Source organism: Malaya genurostris, chromosome 1 (assembly GCF_030247185.1).
Source record: "Malaya genurostris strain Urasoe2022 chromosome 1, Malgen_1.1, whole genome shotgun sequence".
NCBI lineage: Eukaryota > Metazoa > Arthropoda > Insecta > Diptera > Culicidae > Malaya > Malaya genurostris.
Genome location: NC_080570.1, coordinates 2,282,790 through 2,301,596, shown reverse-complemented (window position 1 = coordinate 2,301,596; position 18,807 = coordinate 2,282,790). Strand labels below are relative to the sequence as shown.

General features: G+C 35.6%; 2 protein-coding genes across 2 annotated transcripts in view; one reads left to right on the top strand and one right to left on the bottom strand.

Annotated features, from left to right (window-relative positions):
* The window catches only part of LOC131429445 (GTP-binding protein 2), a 70,047-nt gene extending 62,829 nt beyond the window's left edge, over positions 1-7,218 (bottom strand). The window contains exon 1 of the mRNA XM_058593577.1: positions 6,612-7,218. Within this exon, the coding sequence (XP_058449560.1) occupies positions 6,612-6,718 (107 nt within the window). The 5' untranslated portion in view covers positions 6,719-7,218. The remainder of the gene's footprint in view (positions 1-6,611) is intronic.
* A 575-nt stretch (positions 7,219-7,793) lies between these two features.
* The window catches only part of LOC131429407 (nucleolysin TIAR), a 717,709-nt gene continuing 706,695 nt past the window's right edge, over positions 7,794-18,807 (top strand). Inside the window, exon 1 of the mRNA XM_058593501.1 lies at positions 7,794-8,319. The gene's annotated coding sequence lies outside the window, so the exon portion shown is untranslated. The remainder of the gene's footprint in view (positions 8,320-18,807) is intronic.

The following is an 18,807-nucleotide window of genomic DNA, read 5'->3' as shown; positions in this document are numbered from 1 at the left end:
CTGTGAACAGTTCTGCTGTGGGACGTTCGCAGTGTGGATTTAGCTTCAGATTACATCATCATTCAGCTGCTGGCCGTTTGCATTGGAGCAAAATATGTATACCGTAAATTGAACAACAGCGGAGGAATTTCCACAAATCAGATCTTTTAAGGGCTATAAATGTTTACCGAAGAGCTATAAGAATAGTTCAACTGTTAAAATTTGCGGATCGGAAGAGAAAATCATTATTTTTTTCACAGCTCGCAGGACAAACTTCGCACCAAAGAAATCAACATTCAGTTGCTTAGTGTTACAAAAAAGAATGCACCGGATAGTATTCAAAGTCGTAGAGAAATCTATAATACGAACCTTCTGGAAGCCTGAAACGGATCCCATATAGCATTGTAATAATTCCTATCTTTGAAATATGAACATTAAACAACTGTTTCATCAAAATTCAGTATGAAATCGCATAAAAAAAGTCCTTCACAAAATTACTTCAGTATTGAATCAAATCGCATTGTGAGCAGTTCTGCTGCCGGACGGATCAGAAAAGTAAACTGCGAGCACTTCCCTGGCCTCCTGCGTTAGTAGAAAACGGACGATTGTAATTCATCGCGTGCACCGTTCAATTTGTTGAGTGCAGTGTTTGTAGTGCGAGTTTCGCTTCAGGGCGATTACATCATCATTTAGTTCGTTTGCATTCGAGTAATGTTCACCGAAAAATGAATGACAACGGAAAAAAAATCAATTATTCAGCCCTTCTAAAGGCCACAAGATATTCTTCTATTGAAATATGTATGCAATTCAGATGTAAAATGACTAGTTTAGTGCAAATCCATCACAATATTATCAATATAGGGTACCGTTCGCAATGCGAAATTCGCATCAAACAAGTGTAAATAAATCCAACATTCAGCTATTTTGCGTTCGAGAAAAATGCACCGAACATTGTGCAATATCGGTGAAAATTTCTCAATTCAGTACTTCTAACGGTCAGAAATGAATCCCAAGTAGTTTCTTTCGACTGAAAAATGTAAGTTCGATATATAATATTGTATGTTGCTATTTTTGTAGTCGTTAGGACCGCCTATTTGGAAAAATGTTATTAAAAAATTTGCTTTTTGTCGTGAATACGACTTGAGGCGTCTTTTCAAAATTTACCCTCTGAGAGAGTGATAAGTTTTTGATCGTGAATATCTCTTGTTGTATCTAACGTATCAACATAATTTTTGATACATGCCATCGGAAATATGATCAGCAACTTATGATAACATTTTCAGTTGTATGACATAATCACAAAAAATTCAAAATTAAAGGTTTCTAAAATGTTTGGTATCAACGATTATGGAAGAATGACGCCTTTCTCGTAGCTGGGTAGGTATGAAAGGTTGACTGGTAAAATAAATGTTAAAAAAAAGAGCTAAGTTCCTGTTCTAGTATCAAGAATTCAACTTTGAATTAATTGCGGAACATTCGCAGAGTCAGTTTCGTTTCAAACAAGAACGATTGTGTCATCCTGCTGATGGTCGTTTGCATTGAAGCGAAATGGGGAACATTATACAAATCAGCCCCTTCTAATTGATGCTTCATTCATTCTTGCCTACGTAGTTGACTCGTTCAATCCAGATCAGAATCCAATTCTAGAGTTTAGTCCTGACATTCAGTTTCAGAATTCAATACCTGATAATTTTTTCATTCCCCGAACCCAGATCTAACATTTGGTTCCTCGCCCAGAATCAAGTACCATAATTCTGGAACTGAAGCCGAATGTCAAAACTTGATTCTGAGCCCGGAATTTGGTACCGAATTCTGGATCTGATATAAGGATAGATTCGAGACCTGGACTTTGGATCTGAATTTGGAACTGAATTCTGGAACTGAAATAATGGTTCATATCAGAATTCAGTTCAGAAATTCCTTGCCGGATTTGTGATTTAGAATATAGTTTAAGAATTTCTGAATCAGAGATTCTGGATCTTCAGGTCGAAATCCTGGAACAGAACTCAGAACTCAGAGTCCAGGTTCGGAGTTCTAGACTAGAATGCAAGTCTAGAATTTGGTCACTAATTTGTCACTTGAGCGTTTAGTAGAATAATTCCACTGGAATAATATTTTGACACCATTCTATATATAGTAGAATAGTAGAATAGAATAGTAAAATTGAATGGTGTTAAAATATTATTCGGCTAGAATTTGTAAACAAAGTTCAGTTCTACAATTCTAGAAATGTTACTAAACTTAGGAACTAGATTCGGCAGATATTTGAACTAAATTCTGGATCTTCAGAGCTGAATCCCGGATCCGAATTTGAAAACGAAATCCTGGATCGGAATTCGGTAATTAAAATTCAGCTGCGGATTAGAATCCAGGTCCAGAGTTCAGTGTTAGGATTCAGGTTCAGAATTCAGAGCCAAAAAAGAATCCTGGTCTCGAATTCAGTTCCACAAAACAGGTTCAGTAATGAGTTTAGCTCCTGATGAAGATTTGAAGTCCATTTTGGTTTTGTGTTTTACCTATTTTTATATATATAAAAAATAGGTATAGAATTCGCTCAAACTTTCGAAAATTTTTCCGAGGCCCGGAGGGCCGAATGACATATACCAATCGATTCAGCTCGACGAACTGAGCAAATGTCTGTGTGTGTGTGTGTGTGTGTGTGTGTGTGTGTGTGTGTGTGTGTGTGTGTGTGTGTGTGTGTGTGTGTGTGTGTGTGTGTGTGTGTGTGTGTGTGTGTGTGTGTGTGTGTGTGTATGTGTGTGTGTCCGTATGTGTGTTGTCAACTAAGAGGTCGAGATCTCAGAGATGGCTGGACCGATTTTCATCAAACTAGTCGCAAATGAAAGGTCTCCCCGTCACCCAAAACGCTATTGAATGGTTTTGAGATCGGATGTTTACTTTTTGAGTTATACAAAGTTTTATGTCAAAATTTTCAGTTTTTTGACAGTATCTGTCACAATTGACCTTGAAAACAGAATATGTTTTCAGACTTAGATTCCGCACGGTAATACCTATCCAACAAGCCATAGACTGTTAAAATCCGTCCATTTTTAACGGAGATATCAAAATTTTTCTGTAAGCGACTTTTCCCCCTATTCCAGCAGTAGGAGTTTTGAGCGCTGTATGACAAAGAAATGCTTGGGAGCAACGGAAAACACGATTTTTTATACTGTTACATACAATTGTTTCTAAGAACCAAAAGGATTGTGTACAGCATTCTTTTTCATGACATTTAGCCTCGGACCGATTTTGGCACGGCTCGTTTTTGGCAACATAATCGTTCGAATATGACATATATAAACCAGATGATGGCAGAATTTTTTTTAATTATTTTGTTTTAAACTACTTACAGCAATAAATGCTGGAACAACATAACATCCATATACCATTCGAATCAGTTCGTCGAGATCAGCAAATGCGTGTGTGACAAATAACTTCAATTAATTTTCTCGGAAAATTTCTTTTCTACAAATTCAGATTCATACGAAAAGTCGTATGCTCCCAAACAAAGTTCCTGCATTATGTTTGGTTCCGACCTCTGGTTTCGGAACTACAGGATGATATGTGAAACGAAATCAAAATTGTGTAACTCATTTTTCTTGAAGATGGCTGAACCGATCTAAGATGCAAATGAAATCTAAGAATCATCTAAGATTCAAATGAAAAGTTTCAAAGTTCTATAAAACATCTTGCTTTTCAGTCAGATCCAACTTCCGGTTTCGGGGATTGTATAAAAATGTCTATTCCACATAATTTAATCAGGTTTATCGGGTTAGCAGATTTGGATAGTCGATAAAAAAATTAACTTTTCAGTTTTAGTGGTATTAAGTTGTCGATCAGAAGGCACCTAAAAATTTAATTCGTGCTATGATCTCTCAAAGATGTCCTAACTGATTTTCAAATATTTTGAAACAAATGTGAACTATACAGCTACTCAGGTGAATTTATCTGACTTCGGCCATACCGCTTTTAGAATTCCGGTTCCAGTATAAAATCGTTTCTCAAAGCTCAATCGTTTTCTCAAAAAAAGCCTAATCAAATTTCAGATACAAAAATTTTAATTAAAACAAACTTATATACAAAAATTAATTATTTTATCCAATTATGACTTCCGGTTCTCGAATTACATGATGATGAATTTTTAAAATTCAAACCGATATAGAAGATGACAATCCCGAAAAGCTTCAAAGTTGAACTCAAAACTGTTGTAATTTATTCGTCATATGGCCATACGAATCGGTTTGGGTTATGCTGGTTCCTGAATACCGGCTCTGGAAGTACCTTAAATTACCGTAAACTCTAGAGTGGAACTTACATATCATGGCATGTTTAATCGATTATCACACTTCTAGATTCAAATTCGATCCGATTTGCAGTTTCGACATTACAGAGTAATGAGTGATTAAAATCTCAAATTGTCGCTTAAAACGAGGGTCATTAAAATAATGTCATGAAAACTTAAACACCGAAGAATATTCATGCAAAAAACACATGCGGATTGATAAAAATAGGTATCATCTCACTGCTAGGTGGATTAAACACGTTTTTTTTTTCAGCATTCGCTTCCATAGGGAGACAAACAGTTTTCATTGGAATTCTTCATCTGCTTTCAGAGAAAATAGCATCTGCATCGTAATATAGTTACTGGTCGTGTGCATTTCAATGAATCGGCCTCAAGGATGGCTTTTATCGTATCAAAGAACGCTCTCTAGCAACTCTTCACACGATTCAATCAGTGCCATCAAAGAGAGACGGATATCATTGCAGCAACAAAAAAACGGTATGGTTCATTTAACATAGAATGGACACCAGTGCGATAGCAGCGAATTTCTCTCGATGACCTATCTGAGAATCAAAGGTTAGCTCGCTGCTGTGGGGATCCTCTCTGAAGCAACAAACGGTCGCTTATTCTCGTTTCGCGATCCGATTCTATGTGGGTAGTTGATAGTTGCGATAGAATCATTTTACTATTGCCGCTTATTCTAACTATGTGCATGTAGCCTTTGTACAGGTTGTGTCTATGAAAATGTATGCTAATTCTCCACACAAGGGTTTTGAAATATTGCAACCTAGGTATGAGAATCATCAAGTCAAATTATCGATTCGATTTTCTGCGGTAATTGTCAACTTGCGATTCTCTCTTGGTAAATTCCACACAGCACTGATCATTATCAAACTGTAAATTATTGTTAAGGGTCGTGAAATACTCAGAGTATGAAGTGGAGCGAAGAAATGTAGAAAAATTCTCTCACGGTTCATGCATTGAGAGACACAAGTTCTTGTAGCATCTTGTACCGGATTGAAAATGTTGTATACAATATAGAGAAATATCGAGCAGCTTCTGTCAAATTATCGGCAAACACCAACACTGATCGGCACTTCTAAGAGCCATAAAATTTACACACAGAGCTATAAAAATCTAAATATTTTGTTACGGATTTGCACTAAACTAATAGTTTGACTTCTAATTTGCATATTTCAACTGGAAAATAATTCTTATAGTTCTTTGTGAAAATTTTATGGCCCTTAAAAGGGCCAATTCATTGGATTTTTTCCGTTGTTCACTTTTCGGTGAATGCCATGCGTTGGAGAAAAATTAACCAAATGAACCAATGAAAAATGTTGGAATTCATTAGCACTATGTTAGTTTCTTTCGCTGAAATATGCCAATCCGAAATAATATAATCAACAATATGTTTTTTTTTATATCTATTTATTTAACTTAGGCTCCAACCTAAATGTGGTCGTTCGTCTGGGAACAGAAACATTTTCTTCAATGCTTTTTGTGGGCGTTAGGAGCGACCGTTTTGATTATAATGAAAAGATAGCTTCATTTAAAAAAAGCCTTTAACGAAAATCGTATCAATATTGTATCAATTCGCACTCTTTGCAGTTCCAGCGCGGGACAACTTTTACTCCGACTTTTCAGCTTCCGAACCCTTTGTATTTGAGTGAAATACATTGAACAGTGTAAAACATAAGAGAAATAATATTGACTGCATTACGATATTATCAACTGATAGAAAAAAGGTCCTGTTCAGAACCCCATAAATACCATAAAGAACGTATTCGGAAAATTCAAAGTATCAGCTGCAGGATTTTGAGTGGTATTAAAACAGAGAATTTTTATTTAGCTCGACAGCAGTCCTACGTCAGTCTCGAGGTTATGTCTCTGATATTATCTTATCCAAGTTATGGGAAAATAAAATCAGGCTACTCAAGTTTGCCACATTCAAGCTTGTCAAAAAAATCGATTGAATTTCTTCGATATTATTACATAAGAAACACTACCTCAGTGATTTCATGAATTTCAGAAGATTTTTTCCGCTCTGCAAAAATTTTCAGTTACTATTTATATAGTCGCAAGATGATGAATTTTAGCATTCCAATTTTATTCAAAACTCCAAATCTATTATCAGCATTTAAAACGTGTTTCGGAAATCAACTGAAAAAATGCTCAATGTCTTTGCAAAAACGTCAATTCAATAGGCGGCACATATTGACCGAACACTAATTGAGTGCCATCAAATCAACAAGCCGTTGACACCATAGTAACAATAAAGAAAGAAAAAAACTCGTTGTCGCCTACTGTTTGGTTCGAATGTCAATTTCCATACTGCTCCACTACATACCCGGATAGTTTCGCTGGGACGGAAGAATTATAACTCAGAACCCGTTCCCGGCTAAACTCACTACACATGTCACAGTACACTTTATGCTCAACTGAAACACACTTCATCGCACCCCGGACAGGACAAGTGGCCGGGCACAGTTTCAAATAACCATATTTTCACTTGTCAGACACACCATCACCGAATTGAAATTTCTCCGTTTGAATCTGCTTGGTTAGTTTCGCTGACGGCCGGTCCGGGTCGGCCTAACGATGTGCGGTACTGTCAGCCCAATGTACTCGATTCACTGGGGCCATGTGTGTTCTACCGAAACGCCTGGCCTTTCACTAATACCAGGCATGTTGGAACGCGCGATACACGAGAGTTCCGGAATGTGAGAGGGAATAGGCTCCCTGGATCTCCCTGGACGATAATCGATGTCGGACGAAACAAATTGTTTCGTTTTGGTGTCTCACCCGGGATGCACTCCGATAAGTGTTAGATTTTGTCGGACCATAATTAAGTTCGTCCGAATTCACTGCGAAATTCTCGGTGTGCGAATCAACGCGGAGGTTTGTTTTGTATCGGCGGCCGGCCGGTTGCTCATCCTCTGCCTCTGATCGTCGTCATCAGGCAGCAGTCGGTGAAGTCCCAATGCTCACTGCCTCCTGCTGGAGGACCGTCGTTTGACGAGAGTACTTCGGGTGGAAAGCACGTGTTTTGTTTTTCGACAGTGGCGCCGTCAGTGGAAAACATAAACAAAAGTGGGGGCAGCCTGTTTTTGTAATTTTTCCGTGAAATTTGTTTTCAGCTGTTACCGGAAAAAGCAATCCGTCGATAAATGGCGGAAACAAAATGGCTGACTGATGCTTTATTTCAATCAGATTTTAACTGTAACCTACACTTATTCCCGTTCTACGAGACAAATCGAATTTAGCTCCGCCTCTGTATCAACTGCTATCGGCCAGGAGAAAGCGAATACCGGTTGTGAATGAGCTGTTGCTGCTGTTGTCGTTTGTTCGTGGGTAAGAGAGTGAGAGCGTGTGAAAGCTGCTGCTTGTGTACGCCTGGTGAGACATTTTCCGGGAAATTGTGAGAGCAGGCGCACGCTCTCGGAATTTTCCCTCTAACCCCACAAACCGATGGGCTATCGGCGGAGAAACTACTCAACCAGGATGAAGCAGGGATGTTTTATCAAGGATCCTTCGTACTTTAGTGTGATATAAGCATTGGCGAGGTGACGTCTGTTAGTGCGTGCGAATCCGAGATTTTTCCGTTCTCATTTTTTTCGGACAAATCCCTGCAGGCGAGTTAGTGCAAATAAACTGGACGGCAGCAGGCGGCGTGTTTTCTTCTGTTGATTCGGTGCACCAAAACGGAACCTTGTTGTGTGGTGTGGTGAATATCTTCCTGAATACGGAGCGTGGCGGAGCGCGCGCTGTGACAAGCCAAATTCGAAAGTGGCCACTTGGTTGCTGTTGTGTGTTTCAGTATCGCATCGCCCCCGGAACACGGATACAACCTTCGGTGAATCTTCGGATCATTTCGGATGTCATTTAAGATTTTGATCAAATTCAAGTGTCATCAGGAAAGTGTGTCAGCAAGTGAACATGAGACTCGATTGTTAGCGAGAAGTGTTAAAGACGCTGGTTTATATCGAGTGCTTTGAATAACGAGCACACATTACAAAATCTACCACGAGTGGAAACTCCGGACACCGGAACGAAAGGTTTGTTTGTGTTCTGCAACGACGGTGGCAATCTTGACTCCAGTATAAATATTTGAACAGCACAAGAAATCGTTAGAATTTATGAGTTTATGAATTATAAATTTTCCACCTTTGCCTACGAATAGCTAGATGGGGGGATGATGCTGTTGAGCTTGGGGCTGCAATGCTCGTTGCTCCTGGTGGACTACCATTGAAATGCAATGTGTGACCAGTGTTGCCAGATATGTAAAATTTTGGTCTTTCGTAGCTCCTAGTTTTCTGTAGACAAGGCAAACGAACATCGATTTCTTTTGGGATCGATTTGTTTGGATCTTAAAAGAACATGAAACAATGCAAAGCCTCTGCAGCTGAATATTAATGAAAAAATGATTATTTTTCGTTGGTAAAAAATACTTTTTAATGGAGATGTAGTAATTTTTCCGCATGTATTTAAAGAAGCAATCGTTCGTTTTTGTGCACATTTTCAGAGGTTGCTAATATCATAAATCAAATAAACATAGATTTCTCACTGTACGGTGACACTAACAGCACCTCTAGTGACAAACGGGTGTACTTTTTTCCATTAGCTACTGTGGTTGTGTTAAATGCGCAGGCAACTTTTTGCATGCATTTTAGGAGCATTTACGCACCCATTCTCCACCAGACGGTGCTTTTGGTGTCACGGGTTGCTCAACTACATTACTATTACACTGGGAAATCTATGTTTATTTGATTTATGCTAATATATACAATTTCTGTTGCATTCTTAAAAACTACGACCATTTCGAAATACTAATTTATTATTAATATTAATTTAATATTAATATTAATTTATTATTAATACCATTGTACAGTGGTCCGAAACGGGAAATTAGCGTGACAAAAATATTTTCACTATTAAATATTAGTTTTTTGTAGTTGGTGTCTTCACAAAAGTTGTTTGTAATCAAATGGCGCTTCTTTTTATGAAAAATGTTGCTAGGGTGGTCCTCATTTAGATTGAAATCTAAAATCTAACTTTCTGATTCAAAAATGATTTTGTTGTACAATGAAGTTGTAGGAAATTCTATTTTGAGCAACTTTGCTGAAAAAGCACCTCTCCTGCTTTTCATTTGATCGAGTTACATCAATTTTCCCGAATAAAAGTAGGGTGGCTCCTGAAAAATTACAATTTTCGTTCTAACTTTTTTGTGAAACATTCTACGGAAGACTTGTCTTCAGAAGAGTTGTTGTACTAATCATTGCGCACAATTTTACTCAACCAAGCTACCAGTAAAAAGTTATGATTATTTTTTCATCCAAAACTAGTCAAGCTTCAAATATCAATATTCATTAGATGCCAGATCAATAAAAATGTATCCTATACCGTTCCTGAAAGGTCATAATATAAGTAAAAATTTAAGAGAAAATTGTAAGGGTGTTATTTCTTTTACTCTTTTAAACATTTCTCGAAAGGATAATGTATGGAACACTTGTAGAACTAATTTGATACTATCATTTTGCTGAAGGAAGTATGTTGATACGTTAAGGCGTTTAAGAGTTATGCAATATTTTTGAATTTTTTGAAGGTTTTCTTTAAAACTAATTTTAAAAATTTAAAAAACTCACACCCAATTTTCTCTTAAAATTTTACTTATATTATGGCCTATCAGGAACCGTATAGGATACATTTTTATAGATCTGGCATCTAATTAATATTGATATTTGAAGTTTGACTAGTTTTTGATGATAAAATAATCATAACTTTTTACTGGTAGTTCATATGAAAAAGCTTGGTTGAGAAAAATTGTGCGCAATGAATAGTACAACAACTCTTCTGAAGTTAACTTTTCCGTAGAACGTTTCACAAAAATGTTAGAACAAAATAAGTGATTTTTCAGGAGCCACCCTACTTTTATTCGGGAAAATCGATATAACTCGATCAAATGAAAACCTAGAGTGGTGCTTTTTTCAGCAAAGTTGCTCAAAATAAAATTTCCTACAACTTTATTGTACAACAAAATCATTTTTGAGTTCAATCAAGAAAGTTAGATTTCAGATTTCAATCTATATGAGGACCACCCTAGTAACATTGAAATCATGTCGGATGGTACCGAATAGAAAATAATTAGCGATTTTGTCCACAGCACAATATGCACAAAGTCATTATAAGCTGCTTGCGTTTGATAGTCAACGGCAGCCAAATGATCTTTTCATATCGCATCTTGCCCGTAGCAAATTGCTGTCTCCAGAGATGCCAGGTTCACAGATTAATCTGAGTTTCACAGATTCTGAGTATGTTGCGCAGTTTTCAAAAATTATTTTAGATTTTCACAGATTTCTGAAATTAATCACAGACTGACAATGAGCCGCTAAAAGTAATCCAATTGCTAGGGCAAACAAAGTGTCCTGCAGGGCGTTTGCTTTTTTCGCTCAGACTGATTTTTGGATCCTTGGCTGTCTCAGTTGCAACGTCGAAGCGGTTTTATTGATCGATTGTTTTACTGCTCGACGTGCAGCACACGGATTCTTCTATTTTAATACGAAATAAGTTTAATAAAAAATCCCATCACTCTATTGTTTTCACGTACAACGAACTGTTACATCTGATATAATCAGTGCACACAACCCGTGAATTTCGTTACGAGACGTCATTGATTAATACACATTCTCTCTAGAATGCAATCACTTTTATTTCTCTTGAAAAGATTAGAGGACTATCGTTCTTCAACAAAGAACTGTGAACTGTTCCAGAAGAGATAATTGTGTTGGACCGTTCGCGAATGGATCGCCCCATCTCTAATACAGACCCTGACTGAACGCAAAAGCTTCTGTAAATAATGCGTCTTTGCACGTTTGCAGCCAATAAGGCGGAACTAATGAAATTAAATCGGCTGTACACTTAGATTTTTTTGGTTAATTTGTCTTCTGAAGATAAAAAATTTTTCATACACATTTCCATAGTTGATTCAATACAGGTTTGAAACATGTTGACATGTAATTTTACATGCCTGCGAGTGGATACAGTTTTCCGTCAGTTGTCTTAGATGGCAGTGATCTCAGAGGCACAAAAATTTTACCTCCGGATCAATTGTGATCCATTACCGTCTAACGCGCAAGAAGGAATGACCTAATTTCGACCAAGGTTTTTCCTTTATACTCGTTCGATTATATCGAAACCGTCGTCCTGGTTCGAGAAATGCAAGCAACCATGATGAGTTTTTGTCTTTCTCATATAGAAAGGCTGTGAAAATCCGACTTTTTAACCGAGGCCCAGAGTGCCGAATGTGTTGTAAGGAGTGTATCGAAAAGTAGTTAGCAACATTGATTATTGAATAAAAAAGCGAAAAAAAAAAACATATTTTGACATCAGTTTTCGATATATTGTAGAAAAATTACATTTTTATGCATTTCACTGAATATATTGAAGAAAATCCTAGTTTCTGTGAAACGCTCGCACTTTGAACTTGACATTCTTAATTAAATTCTGCACAGTTACTTCTGTGACTTTCCTGGTGGCAGCTATCCAGTTTTTTTTTGAACTGCATGTTTTGGGACACTGTAACTTCCTTCCGAAAGTGCCGCTTGACAATTGCCCAATACCTTTCAATTGGCCGAAGATCCGGGCAGTTCGGTGGGTTGATATCCTTTTCCACGAATTGTACATTATTTTTTGATAACCACTGTAGAACGGAGTTGGCGTAGTGGGCTGAAGCCAAATCCGGCCAGAAGAGAGGAGAAGCCTTATGCTTTCTGTACAGTGGCAGCATTCTCTTCTTCAAACATTCTTCCTCGTACATCTTGGCGTTAATTGTGCCCTTCGTGAAGAAAATCGACGACCGCAAACCATAGGTACAAATTGCTTGCCAGACCAACACCTTTTGCCTAAATTTTTCCATCGCCACCGTGGTGTCAGCATCGTCCAGGTCCTGGTACACCGATTTCGGATAATATTGCGGTCCGGGCAGCGCTCGAGAGTCTTCCTTGGCGTAGGTTTCGTCGTCGATTCTGTAGAATCCGGTTATACAGTTTTCGCGCTCTTGTTTTGGCCTGAACTTGCTGTACCAGGGACTTATTCGGCACCTTCTGTTTCTTGTACGTTTTAATGGAGTTCCGAAGTTTGATCCGTTGAATCATCCCGATGCTGGTGTTGAACTGCTTGGCCAAATCCCGCGTCGACGCCGATGGGTTTTTTTCTGATGTACTCAACCACTTTTAAGTCCCGGCCGGGCTGGCTGGGATCCGTTTTCCTATCGAATCGGGGCAAATCCTTCATGGAAAGGGTCTTACCGAACTTCTCGATAATATTTTTGACACTGATGTGGTGCACTTTCACCCGTTTTGCAATTTCGTTGTACGTGACACCAGTTTCTGAGCACCAAATGTGCAGAATTTTCTTTCGCATTTCCGGATCAATTCGACTCATCATTGAAACGATAAACCGTACCGAAACCAATCGATTGCGCAGCTGTTATTGACATGTAAACAAACATGACACCGCAAAATACGCTGAAAAAAAAATCAAGCCATTTCAGAGTATTAACTGTTTGAATACAATATAAAGAAAAAGTGCCTTCGAGGCCTTGTAGTCCCATAGCGTGCTATTAAATTTCATCTGGATCCGACTTTTGGTTCGGGAGTTGCGGGGTAAAATTTGCAAAAACAAATTGAAAAAGTGCACTCGATTTTCTCAGAGACCGCTCATCCAATTTTCACAAGATAAGGTCTAACAACCTCATATAACATTACCAAATGTCATCCGGATATAACTTCCGGTTCCAGAGGTACAAGCTGATAAGTATAAAGGTTTCATTTTCAGGAGCGTGTTTCTATACATGACACGGTAAAATCAAGCCAAATACTTACAATAACCGTATAATTCTTCTATTAGGCAGGTACGTTTATTTTATGACAAAATATAATCATCGTTCCTGGTACCGGAAAAGTGCTTGTGTGCTCCAAACCGGAAATCACTCCGATTTCTCAGAAACGGCAAAACCGATCCTCGCAAACTCAGATTTAAATGAAAGGTATTATGTTTCCGTAAGTTTATGTGGAATTTTATCCAGATTCGGCTTCCGGTTCCGGAAATACAGGATAATTCTTCTAAATTTGGTTCAAAACTGTTTCAATTTATAGGTTATGATAGCTGTTGGCCAAACGAACCGGTTTCTGCTACGCCGGTTTTCAGTTCCCGGTTCCGGAAGTACCGGAAATAGTAGTCAAAAACGAAACTCTAGTAATTTTCTCCGAAACAGCTAAGTCGATTTTCACAAACTTATACTCAAATAAAAGGGTCAAACGTATATAGAAATACACTGTCCTTGACCTTTGTTCGGATCTCACTGTTGGTTCCGGAACAACAGGTTGAAATACGTTTTAAATTTTAATTAAGAGTTATTTAAAGCGAAAATGCACAAACGAAAAATTCCTATTAACTTAGGTTAAAAATGTTTAAAATTGAAATGGTTATGCTAATGTATGCCCAAACAAACTTTATTTGTTTCTATTCAATATTCAAAGAGAAGTTTTTTTGAAGAATCCCTTAATGAAACAATGAGTTATATGAGAAAAGCAGCACCACTAGTTGGATTAAAACAGATTTTTCTACGTAGATTTCAAAAAACGACGGAGAAACCTATTTTGTATGAGGCACACAACTGTCGTATTAAGCTGCACAAACACGTTGGATGATTCAATATAATACGATGAATTGCCGAGATGATTGTTTGAAATAATTTGCTATTGTCACTACGATTTATGTTTATCATGCAACCAATTTACTAGGTGTGCGATTTTTTTCCAGACTATATCTTCTACCCTTGAAATTTTATTTGTTACAAAAGAATGGATTTTTAGAAGCATTACCATACTCCGTATGATAGTCGGAACTCGTAAGGGAATATTACGCTTCCGGTGCAAGCAAACCACATATGCTATGAGATCATGAATTTTCGTTTGCCCGAGTGCCGATCCGCTGAAGACAAATTCTTCGAATATCATTTCGCTGAAACCGAATCTAGCTAAACTGATTGGTTCTACTACAGCAGAACTTCACAGTTTTTACCAGATGAAAAAGAGCGTGTTTTTTTTAAAGGTCAGGGAAATATTTCAATCTCCCTGTTTTTTCTTGCTTTTGGTCTACAGAATCTTATCATATTTTAGTGTTTAAAAGATTAATTTATCATCAAAAACTTGATGTTTGGTAAATGTCTGTATATCGTATTAACTGTTACTTCTTTATTTTGAAAAGATACGTCGAGTGTGGGTTCAAGTGTCCGAATTGAACTGCGTTCGGTGAGAATTAAATTAATACTGACGCTAGTATTTCAAAGGAAGAAAATATCAAAGTCAGTTCTTTGGGATCTATTATAGGTTCACAAAAGAATTAAAAATGAAAACGAAGACTCTGACGCTGAATTTGAGATGTTTAGTTTTTATTGAAAGATATGTAATTTCCCGATATAAAGTACACTGGGATCTGTTTTTATGTGGGGGGGTACGTATCGATGCCAAATGTCTTAGAAATGCATGAAACGTCCAGATCTAGTGTAATCTGAAAAAAAATTCATAAAAACGTAAAGTGTCAGAGAGTTGACTTAAAAAAATTCGAGATAACAACAGATTTCAACGTTTTATGCATTTCCAATACAAAACAAAAAAAATCGGATAACTGACTAAGCCGCGTAAAAGCCGCGTAAAAACCGCATGAAAAGATCTCAGTGTACACAAAATTCTGTCATATTTGTCGATCAAAAGTGCGATCAAAACTACGAATAGTAACGTTAACTATTCCACTTTGGTCGCTAGAATATTAAAAACGAGAAAATATCCGAAAAAAAAACATTGTAAATCGATTTTGTCACTACCGATTCTAGAAGCTTCGGTTGAATATCGATACAGTACAACGTTTGGCTTTCATTCAAATCGAAAAGTGAATGAGTGGGAAAACGAAAGAAAGAACACGGCTTCAAAACGACTGCCTAACTCGTACTGTCGACTGAATATGGATTCTGGTTTTACACTATGCGAGCAGGACTGAAAGTTATTTCGTCATTCTCATCTAGCTTTCTAGAACTGAAAATGACTTTCATGTGCTCTGGTGATGGTTATCTATGGATCATGTCTTTTTGTTTGACAAAATACCGATCCAGTAAAGACAAATTCTTCGAACATCATTTCGCAGATCCATCCATCCATCGGAACTGATTGGATCCATTAGAGTAAAATTTAACAGTCCGTGGCAGACATAAATGTTCGCAATAGTTTTGAAGGCCCAAGGAATATATATGTAATTGTAACGTACGACTGGTTCTTCAGAAACGAGTCATAAATAAAAACGCGGTGAGCGGCACTCCAGTGTTCCATGATGGAAAACTACTAGACGAAAATGAAACTTCATTCTTCTACTTTCCGATGCCGTGTTCGGTTTCTTCCTCCCAGAGAACAAAATATGTTCAGTTTTTTTGCGCAATCCTGTATAACCATCAGAATGGTGAATTAATTGAGAATTAAATCTACTAAAGGTTATGAGAAATAGAGTTGTCTATCCAAAATTTTAAGGAAAACTTTAAATCAAAGACTAAAAAAATGGGAACGCTTGCTTTGGCTTACCACATCTCAGTCGCTAATAGTCCGATTTTGAAAAATTTATGATCATTTAAAACATAATTTTTACATGAACTCATCCTTCAAATACATTTAGATAATAAAAGTTCTAATTACGTTTATAAGTAATAAAAAGTCCAGATATAAGTCATGGAAAACTTTGTATTTGTGACATATCTTGACATGCAAAGCGATGGCATCTGTATTTTCAAATACCAATAGACTGCATTTAATACCAGCTACAAGAAAGGACTTTTTTTTAGTTTTCTCAAAATATCGCAAAAAAAAATTTCCACAGAAATTTTAGTATATTAGAATTGGAATATTACTAAGTACACATATAATTTCTTGTATGTATGTATGTATGTATGTATGTGTGAAGCCACCATCAGTTCAAGGCATTACCAGTGGATGCAGGTAGACTTACAGTAGATCCGAATTTGATTATCAGATAACTTTCATATTACTGCTGTTAAGAAGGCCAAAATGGGTTTTGAGGACCCGGCGCCTTCCAGCAATAACATCCGGCCATATAATAAAAGAATTCGCTGTACCAGCTTAAACCTGCCTGATGGTTTGTTTGTTAGAAGGGTGCGTCTTACTCATTTCAGACCTTCTGGGGAAAACACACAGCTTTCCCCTGTGAATCGGGTTGACATTTCACTCCTTCATCCAGTCATTCACTTGTAAGATACCCTGATGCACTCCCATCCCTCTTCCCTTACAATGTACTTGAGCATAGTATTATATAATGTAACATAATACACTTAAATATAATTTCCGGCAGTATAATACAATAAAACACAATATAGTATAAAACGGTGCAAAATCGTATGGTACAGTGTATTATAGTCTACTATAATATTTTATGATGAATATAATAGTATCATAATGTTATGTGACATAATATAGTAAAATATACCATAATATATTATAATATAGTTTGGTCACTATACGACACTGAATATTACAAAATATTATTATGCATAAAATATAAAAATGTAATACATCACAATGCAATATAATACACTTATAATTGTGTATTAAAAAAATGTATTACAATACTATATAAAACAATACCAAACATTGTACCATATTATAGTATAATATAGTACAATGTAATATAATATAATACCACAAAATATGACGTAATATAATATGATACAATTTAATAATATATGTGTAAAGTGAAATGTTTAGTATGGAAATGAAAATGTAGCTGATAATGATAAAGATTATAATAATGGTAACAATAGTAATAATAATAATAATAATCATAAAAATAATACTTATAGAAACAATAGAAATACTATTAATAATATTATTAATAATATTAATAGTAATAAAAATAATAATAATAATAATAATAATAATAATATTAATAATAATAATAATAATAATAATACTAATAATAATAATAATAATAATAATACTTAAATACTACAAAATAATATAATATAACACAATATAGTATAATATATTTTAATTTAATATAATATAATACAATGTCATACAATATAATATATTATAAATCAATATATAAAATAACAGTTAATGTAGAGTGTCAGTTATGCTCTTCTATCTTCGCAATACTGCAGGAAGTAGAATATTTCTCTTCTAATAACAATAATAATATCCACATCTATAAAAATAATATATGTTATTATTATTGATGACAAATTAATAATAATAACAATAAATATAATAATGAAAATAATAATAAAAAACAACATAATTTAGTACAATGAATTATATAATAAATAATAGCATGAATAAAATGATATGTTGCGATATGCTATGATATTATATTACTTCAATTTATATGTCATTTCTCATCCTCTCATTCTGCCATCAACGCATTCCATCGACCAATTGTCACCACAGATACACGTGTAGGCATGAAACAGGAACCAGTGAGCACCAAGCTCACCTTGTGACGACCTTGATATTTAGTTAAAATTTACTTTAAAAATGATAACTTATAAGGAAAACAAATTTATATTTTGCGCAGAGGTACGTAGTACTACTCATAATAAAGCCTATAATATAATATAATTAAAAACAACATAATGCAATACAATATAACATAATATAATAGAATACAATATAATATAATAAAATATAATATAATATAATACAATATAATATGATATAATGCAATGCAGTATAATACTATACAACATAGTATATAATAACATAAAATAGTGTAAGACGATAATATGTGAAATAATATGCTATGATACAATATAACAGTTAATGTCGCAGTGTAAGTTACGCTCTTCTAATAATAATAATAATAATAATAATAATAATAATAATAATAATAATAATAATAATAATAATAATAATAATAAAAACAATAATAATAATAATAATAATAACAATAATAATAATAATAATAATAATAATAATAATAATAATAATAATAATAATAATAATAATAATAATACATGATGTAATAAACAACAGAATTATATGTTGTAATATACTATGATAAACACTGCACTTTAGGATGGGCTTCAACCTGCAAGCCGTTTCGCACCCTCTCATTCTGCTACTAACGCAGAAGGCGATAGCACCCAGTCGACGCCGTCCTATTGACCAAATGTCATCATAGACGCTCGGGGAGGCATGAGATAGGGACTTGTGAGGACTTAGTTATCTCACCATTTGACGACCAAACTAAGTACACATATAATTTCTTTGTACTAAACAATTAACGATTCAGTTTCTACTAAAAATTTTGGCATTTTCGGGGGTATTCAAAGCTAAAATCTTGAACTTTTTTGTTAACCAATCGATTGAAATTAGCACCAGGTAAAATATTTGGAGGGAAACTATTTCCTGTTTACTCAAAAATATAGAAAAATTTCGGTATTTTCATAGAAATTTTGAGTTTGTAGAAGTTTGTAGCATACATGT